At 52.8% G+C, this 8,546-nt stretch overlaps 1 protein-coding gene across 31 annotated transcripts in view; it reads left to right on the top strand.

The window, feature by feature from the left end:
* NFASC (neurofascin) overlaps positions 1-8,546 on the top strand; it is an 84,040-nt gene that overhangs the window by 56,700 nt on the left and 18,794 nt on the right. For 14 of the 31 annotated variants that reach the window (XR_003536199.1, XM_027695403.1, XM_027695397.1 and 11 more), the window contains 3 exons: positions 1,308-1,430; positions 2,089-2,262; positions 4,278-4,307. Coding sequence is in view for 30 of the 31 variants with exons in the window: in XM_027695403.1 (XP_027551204.1) it covers positions 1,308-1,430; positions 2,089-2,262; positions 4,278-4,307 (327 nt within the window). In the remaining variant the exon portion in view is untranslated. Of the gene's footprint in view, positions 1-1,307; positions 1,431-2,088; positions 2,263-4,272; positions 4,308-8,546 lie in introns of all 31 variants that reach the window. The other 17 variants (XM_027695415.1, XM_027695414.1, XM_027695413.1 and 14 more) reach the window with 3 other exon arrangements.

The following is an 8,546-nucleotide window of genomic DNA, read 5'->3' as shown; positions in this document are numbered from 1 at the left end:
GAAAGAAATTAGCATGGAATTTTAGCACAGAAAAAACCCAGGAAAGAAAATTAGCATGGAATTTTAGCATGGAATTTTAGTACAAAAAAAACAGGAAAGAAAATTAGCCTGGAATTTTAGCACAGAAAAAAACCCAGGAGATGGATTAGCATGGAATTTTAGCACAGAAAAAACCCAGGGAAGAAAATTAGCACGGAATTTTAGCCCAGAAAGGGGGGAATTTTAGCCCCTTTTTAGGGGCAAATCTTGTCTCAAAATCCAGCGGGATCTTCCTCTTTGCCTTCCTCTTCATCCCACCCCTGCTGCACTGGAGCAGCAGCTCAGCCCTGCCTCTTCCTCCGGATTTTCTTGGATGCTGTCACCGTTTCCTAAGGATTTTCTGTTGATCAGCCATAATTAAGATTGTTTTAGGAGGAAGGACTCAGTTCCTGTAGGTTTTGCTCTGTGAGAGGTGATTATCTGTGTGCTGGAGGCACAAGGATTTGGGGTGGCTGTAGATATTTGGGGTGGGTGTAGATATTTGGGGTGGCTACAGGCATTTGGGGTGGCTGTGAGGATACATGGGTGGCATTAATCGAAACAATTACAGCAGATTATACCCCTGTCACAAGGAAAATGTTGATTTTTGTTTTTCCTATACCACCAAGCTATTTTATTGACTCCATATCGACATTTAGGAGACTGGATGACACTCTGCTGGTTAAAAATAAACACCCCCCAATCTCCCAGATCAGCAAGCCAAGCTCTTTCTCCAATTAAGGCACCGCAATTATGAGTCAACCAGGAGAATAATTTAATTCAGGGCTGTGTAATTCTTTTCCTTCCTTCACTGGCTTTGAACAAGCAGTGATAACCCAGGGTAAGGACACTGGAGATCTCCAGACACTGATACCACACTTGGTGATAAGAGAAGCTGCTGTCCTGCTTTTTATGGAGGAGATAAAAACCTTGGGCTGGGTGGGGGATGCAAAAAAAGTCTGAGAAGCAGGGATTGAACTGAGTCCCAGCTCTGCTTCAGCTGCAGCACCTTCTGTGGCCTCGCTGGGGGGTTCCCAGCATGGCACAGGCACTTTGGGATGGGTTTGCATGGCAGAGCTGCTCTGCTTTCTGCTCCTGCACACCCCAACTGCTGCTGGCACTTGGTTTCTGGCACAAGATCCTCATTCAGGCCGTTCCTGCCCTTTGCTGTGTGTCTGTGTGGCTATTTTGGAATGTCCTGTGGGTCGGCCCGTGGCGTGCTCAGCAGTGGAAGGTGTGTTATCTCGTGTGTTTTCTCTTCTCTCCCTTCTCCTCCCTCCTCTCCCAAGTGCCCAGCTCCCCCAGGTACCTGAGAATCCGACAGCCCAACCTGGAAATCATCAATCTGGAGTGGGATCACCCCGAGCATCCCAATGGAGTCCTCACAGGATACAGCCTTAGATACCAACCCTGTACGTTCCACCTTCTCCTCTGAGCGATAATCCTTCAGTAACTCAGTGTTTTCCTTGCTGCTGATTCCCTCCTCCCCCAGCCCAGGGATCTCTCCATAAGGAGCTGGAGACTTCCATGAGGAGCCAAGCTGGTGTTGAGAGGGGTCCTGGCACAGTGGAGTCAGCCAGGGAGGGTGAGGGGTGCTCAGCAGTTCCCCAGCCTCGGCTATTGAAGGGGAATAAGTTTGATCTGTGTTTTAAGCTCAGTCCAAGTAGTTCCTGTGCTCACTCTATTGATCAGCCATAATTAAGACTGTTTTGAAAGGAAGGACTCGGTTCCTGTAGGTTTTGCAGTGAAGTGCTTTGTGAGAGGTGATTATCTGTGTGCTGGAGGCACAAGGATTTGGGGTGGCTGTAGATATTTGGGGTGGCTGTAGATATAGACACACACAAGCTCCTGCAGTGTACGAGGCTGCCCAGAGCCCACACGATGCCTGGGGCAGCAGAGCCTTCCCTCACCACCCGGATGTCCCCACCAGAGTGTCCCCAAGAGCCCCAAACGAAGAGTCTTTACCAGCAGCAGCTCCGAGCACGAGGCCCCGCGGCGAGGGCAGGGCGAGGTTGAGGAGCTGGAGGGCACCTGAACCTGAACCCACCACCCCCTGGCTTTCCTCCCCAGTTAACGGGACCAAAACGGGCCGAACCGTGGTGGAGAACCTCTCCCCCAACCAGACCAGGTTCACCCTGCAGAGGACAGACCCCATCTCCCGCTACCGCTTCGTGCTGCGCGCCCGCACCCAGGTGGGAGAAGGAGAGCCCGTAGTGGAGGAGTCCCCAGCCCTGCTGGACGAAGGTATGTGCAGCACCAACAGCTCCTGGCTCTGCCCAGGGCCTGGGGGGGGGTGATGGGACACGGGGATGAGCCAAAAACTGCGGGTCAGAGGAGCAGGAGGAGCACGGAGCCAGCACAGTGAGACAGCACAGCCACTCTGCTGCGGGGACAGAGGGACGGGTCAGGACCAAATCCTGCAGCAGAAACACTCCAGAGGGGACTGAGAGACTGTCCTGTGCTCCAGGTGCCCCCCCACAGGCAGTGAGGGTTCCTCACGTGCCCTGGAGAGCAGCAGGGCATGGTGGGGTTGTGCTGCCAGATGTTGGGACAAAATTCTTCACTCGGAGGGTTTTGAAGCCCTGGCACAGGTTTGCCCAGAGAATCAGTGGCTGCCCCATCCCTGGAAGTGTCCAAGGCCAGGTTGGAAGGGACTTGGAGCAACCTGGGCTAGTGGAAGGTGTCCCTGCCCACGGCAGGGGGTGGCACTGGGTGATCTTTAAGATCCCAACCAACCCAAACCGTGCTGTGGTTCTGTGACCTCTCTCTCCTCTTGCTGAAGGTGATTTAATTTGCCCCTCTCTTGTCTCAGTATGAGCTAAATAAGGGGCAGATGGGGGCGACTTTTAGGTGGCTCAGAGGGGGTGAAGCAGCTGCCACCTCCCAGTCACCCCACCCAGAATGAACCCCCAACTCTCAGGCTCATAATCAGATAAAATGCCCTTGGTGGGACATCCATCAAACCCAGTGAAAGTTCAGGAGCCCTGAGGGAACGTGGGGAGACAGAAGGCGGCTCTTTCCTCTCTTTATCCTCCTCTAACAGCCCCTTGATTGGGTTAGTGCTCTGATTTAATGGGGGCTTTGTCTCCTTCCCTCCATCTCCCCCTCCCCAGCTAATGGCTCTGAGTAGGAAAAGCAATTCCTACCGTGACCCAGTGGAAATGAAATGCTTCCCAACACCTCTTAGGTGGCTTCCAGTGGCACTAATTGATGGGAGATGGGGCTGTGGGGGAAAACAGCAGCCAAGTTACACCCTGGCAATGGTGAGAGGGGCTTTAAAGAGGAGCTTTGCTGAGCTGTTAGAGCACAGGAGTGGGATTGAGGGCGATGGTCAAGATTTTTAGTTGTTTCTCTCATGCATTTGCTTTTCTGGGTTTGTTTCTGTGCACTGGCAGTGAACAGTGAAATAACAGCCAGAACCAACTCCAAAACTTATTTGATTTGTCTCAGGAGACAGCAGGCAGTGCCTACAGCTGTGTGCCAAGGCAAGGCACCCTCTCCGCAGGGTTTGGGGTGGCACCTGATGCTCCCCTGCTGGAAAGGACAAAGCATTGGCCAATCAAGCAGCAAGAAAAAAATTAAAGTAGTTTACAGTCAAGTTCCAGAAACTTTGGGGGCAAAGTTTGCCCCCAAAACACGAGACCCTGAGGGACGACGTGACCTGGGTGAGTTTTGCTCGTGCCAGGCAGGTTGGGCACCACGAGCAGCTCCGAAGTGCCCACCTTGATGGGAAGGCACCTGCTGCAAAAATGAGGTTGTGATTGAAAGAAAATAAGCAGAATAAGAAAATTAAACCCCTGAATGGGTTTTTCTCTTGGGTAATTGTTTTCTGCTCTCCAGACTCCTTCACCAGGGGAGGTTTAAACCAAACACCCGCACGGGGCGGGACGAGATGTGAGTGATTCCAGGGGAAATCAGGGGGAAATTCAGGGTCAAAACCAGGATTGGATCCAAGCACTTGGCTTCAAGACACCCCTGGCACCTCTGCTGAGGGTGCTGAGGGTGTTGGAGCTGGGTGTGAGTTCCCTGCTGTGGTTTATCCGCCGTGTCCCAGGGGCTGTAACGCACAGGAGGGTGTCAGGCCGTGCTCAAACTGCCTTCATTCCCTCTCTCCCAGCTCTCTCCTGACTGTGTGTGAGTGTTCCCGAGTGTCCCGTGGGTGTGCTCTGGTTGTTTGACACATTCCTGTGTTTTCTCTCCCCTTCTCTGCCGTGCTCTCTCCGTACCCCCCTTCTCTGCCCCTGGCGCTGCCCTCGAAGCCACGCCAACCCCAGGTACCGGATTTGGAGGTAACAGGCATGGGGGCAAAAAAAAAGGTGCTTTCTGTGCTGCCAATTAAAGCATGAGCTCTGTTTTAACCCTTTCAATGGCAAAGCCAGGCCTCAAGGAGGGGCCAAACTGGGCATTCAAAACCATGGCAGGTAAAAAAACAAAGCCCCCACGGGCAGGAAGGGCGAGGGCAGGATCCACAGCGGGGCCTGCAAAGATCAAAATCTTCCCTGAGCTGGGCTTAAAAAGCCCCCAGATGCCTAATGATGGCCAAAGCCACCACACCCTGCAGTGGCCACACACTGAACAAGCCCAGAGGAGAGCCAAGTTGCCCATTAAAGAGGTTTTTTTCCCTATTAAAGAGGGTTTTTTCCCTATTAAAAAGGGTTTTTTTCCCTATTAAAGAGGGTTTTTTTCCCTATTAAAGAGGGGTTTTTGCTCTATTAAAGAGGTTTTTTTCCCCTCTGTTAAAAAGGGGTGTTTTTCCCCCACCAAAGAGGTTTTTAATCCCATCTCTGCACAAAGCCCCTCTCCCTTTTTTTTAAGCCTCGCCATCCCCACCCTGCAAAATGCAGAATATTTCCAGCCAGCCCTGACCTGGGGGTGCCCACCACGGCACCTGTGCCCTGCCCTGGGGGATCTAAGCTGGGTTTTTCCCCCCAGGAAGATGCAGTGGGCAGCCCTGGCACACGTGGGGGGGTGTTTTTGGTGCCCAGGCACCGCTCAGCTCCCGTGGCTGTGCCAGGGCCGTGCCAGAGCTGTGCCAGGGCTGTGCCAGGGCGTCGGGGCAGGAGCATCCCCTTGTTGCCAGGTGCCCATTGAAAGGGTTAAGGACACGTTTGTGCCACAGCTGTGCATGTTCTGCATGGGGGGCTGTTGCTGGCTTGGCCCTGGGTGCTGTCCCTGCAGCAGCAGAGCAGGGATGAGCCTCTTCCAGCCCCGGGGGCAGCCCCTCCTCCTGCTTCCATGGAAAACCAACCCCTGCAAAGCCCAGAGCACAACTTCTGCTTCCCAGGGAAGGATTCCCACCCCTGACAGACCTGACTTCCCACTCCCAACACAGCTCTGAGCCCCGTGCCCAGCTCAGAAGGGGGGGCAGTGGCAGAGCCAGGGGGTGCAGCCACCCCAAAACCCACCCCCTGAAGGCTGTGGGGCAGCTTTGGGGGTGTGTGGAGCAGCAGGACTCGTCCCCCAGAGCTCCTGCTCTGCCCTGGGGCTGCCCAAGGAGGAACAGCTTCCCAGGGAAGGCTCTTCCCGAGGGATACAAGTGCAGGACCTGCTCTCTGCACCTGTAGGTTTTGCTTTCCTGCCTCGGGGATGTTTCCCCCCTTTGGTTTGGTTGCAGTGGTGTCTCTCTACCCAGTGTTACTTTGCTTTCTTTTTTTCCTGTCTGAACAGAGGCCAATCTTTTCCTCTTTTCCTCTTCTGTCTTTTCCTCTTCTCTTCCCCACCCCAAAAAAAGAAAGAAAAGGGGGTAACAGATTGGTCTGCTTTGGGTGGTGGAGACCTGAAAAGGGACATATTTTGGCTTAGAGGATCTCCATCCTCCAAGTCCTGGAGGGCTGTGCTGCTGCTACAGCTCCTCCTCCACCCAGGGTTTAGCTCATCCACAAGAATCCGGATTTTCTTCGTGGATCAGGATCACCCAAAGTCCTTTTCTCCTTGCAGTGGGTATTGCTGAACTCTGACAGCACCATCTTTATCCCTCCAGCACCGTTTCATTTCAGGCTTCCTTTCTTACCCCACCAGATGAATTAGCTGCCATTTAAAGGCTGATTCTCCAAGCACAGAGCCCTCCCCTCTGTTTTTCACCTTCCAACAGAGGAAACAGTGACTTGGAGAGCTGGGCCAGGGCTGAGAGGAGCCTGAGCTGAGGAAGTGGAGCAGTAGGTCACAGAGAACTGCCTCAGCTCACTCCCAGCATCCCCCAGCAAGGGCAGAATCAGCCACGGGAAGATCCATCTCCCATCCCTGTCCTGCTCTTTTGCTGGATGTCATTTCTCCTCAGGCCTCACAGCCTGAGCAGGGTTTGGCTCCAGAGGCTGTTTCTCTTCCTAACAAGTCCTGGTTTTACTGAAATGCTGCTTGACCTCTCCCAGCTCCGCTCACTGACCTACATTGGGTGGATTTTTACGGATCCACGGTGAAAGTTGCCTTAAATTGCAGTAAAACGCTTTTTGCCACGGGCTGCTGACACTGGGAGAGAAGAAAAAGGGCTTTTTTTTGCAGGGGTAACCTCACCCAGGCAGGGTCAGGGCTGGGCTGTGTGGGCAGGAGGAACTGGACCAGGCTGATGAAATCAAAGTGAAGTGCAGGGACTTTCCCTTAGGAAAGGCTTTACCTTTCCTGGATAATAGGAGAGGTGATATGGGAAAAGAGAAGACATTTTATCTATGCTCTGAGTAAGAAAAAAAAATCAAAACTGGATCCTCTGCCACCCCTGTGTGTGTGTGGAAAAACATCATCAGGGACCATAAAGAGTATTGGTTTTAGACTTGAAGGGAAAAAAAATGACTTTTGTCTGTTCTCTTCGTGTGGTTCCATAATTAGGAATTGCAGGAGAAAGATCCTATTGTTCATTTTAGGAACAGAGAGAACTGCTGACCCCTCTCTTTTGGAGGCTGCTCAATCACCCCTTTCTATTCTCCAATCTCTTATCTTTCCACATCAGACTTGCAGCACTTTTCATGGTAAAGACTTTACAATTTCCTCCCGTTGTCACAAAGTGAGAGGGCGAGAGGAAAAAATAAATCATTGAGAGTGCATTTTGCCCAATCGTCAAAAATCATGAAAAATTAATCCAATTTCTCCAAGCCTAATTATTTTGCAGACACACCCAAGGGAAAGCTGTTACTCCAGCCCTAACAACGCATTAAAAGCACTTTAAATAATTAAAGAGCGGCATAGATGGGGATTGTTTCCTGTATTTTGCAAAAATAAATGCAGCCACTCACTACTCAGAGCAGGACTTGAGTCCTCTCTGTAGAACCTCCCTCTTTAAATATCCTCTTTTGCTGTTATGATTCTTCCTCTCTGTTTGGTTTGGGTTGGGTTTTTTTTCTGAGCTTCAAACAGGTTTTTTGTGCAAGGTTTGGGCTCCTTTTTCCTGGTCCAGTCGCAGGAGCAAAGCAGCAGCACTGAAACTATGAATTGCTGCATCCCCAGCCCCTCATCAGAGCCCATCTCCTGCGAGGAAATGCTGCATCTCTCAGACAACCCGGCAAAGAGGGGCAATTAATGGGCTGAGTGGCCGTTTAGAGGTTTCCAGGAAGGTGGGAGCAGGGGGCTGGGAGCGGCTGTTGCTGGTTTTTACTCAGAGTTTCCTGCGTGTCCAGCGATAAACCTGCTCCAAGCGCTGTTTTTTGGGGGGGTTGCTCCTCCCCTGCTTTCAGCGAGCAGGGATTTGTTCCCCATCCCACGAATTCCAGATCCTGCTCCTAAACTTGGAGGCAGCTGCTGTCAGAGCTGTGAGAGCACAGGAAAACATTTCCAGCCACTCTGCAAAGCCCAGGAAGGTCCTGCCTGCTGAAGCACCCACGGCTTTGGGTTTGGGAGGACGGGTGTGACTTCCGGGCTTCCAAAGGGAGCCGTGCTGGGAACACCCTCCTGAGCCTCCATCTGCCCCTTGGAGCAGGGATGTGGCACTCCCTGGTGAGCTGGGCAGGGGCTGGGGGGCTCAGGAGCCCCAGGGAAGGGGCTCTCCCCGTGCTCAGGTGCCCTTTTCTTCAGTAGACTCTGGGATCGCTCTGATCTCGGTCACAGCCCGCCTTGATCCCCCCCTGCTCTCATTAGGGGATGGATTTCAAAGCCCAGCAAATGCCCCTCATCTTGTCTCTGCCCTGAATCTCCCAGCTGAGCTTTTCTCCTGCATACATTTCATATTTAAGCACTAATGAGGCCGTGGCTTTGCATCCCGGGGCAGCTTAGGACTAAATCCCCCCCGACCAGGAGAGCCCTGCTCGGCTGCAGAGCCTCCCTCCCATCCTCCCCTCTCTGAGCTGCTGCTTCCCAGCTCACCCAGCCCCACTCTCTACCTGCTCCTAGTCCTGCCAAGATGATTTTTATCCCCGGTGCCAACTCCCCCTCCTCGGTCTGGTGTTATCCTGATGGAATGTGATAGCTCTGCTCCTGGGGAATCGCTTCCCCCAGAGCTGCTGCAGGGCTGGGGGGCAAATCCTGCCCGGAATCACTGTCAACTCAGCCTGGTGCTGGATCCAGGAGGGTCCTGGTTCAATCCAGGAGGGTCCTGGTGCTGAATC

The sequence above is a fragment of the Neopelma chrysocephalum genome, unplaced genomic scaffold (assembly GCF_003984885.1).
Source record: "Neopelma chrysocephalum unplaced genomic scaffold, ASM398488v2 Primary Assembly neopelma1_100, whole genome shotgun sequence".
In the NCBI taxonomy this organism is placed as follows: Eukaryota; Metazoa; Chordata; class Aves; order Passeriformes; family Pipridae; genus Neopelma; species Neopelma chrysocephalum.
Note: the sequence above shows the minus strand (reverse complement) of the source record. Positions and strands in the feature narration are given on the sequence as shown.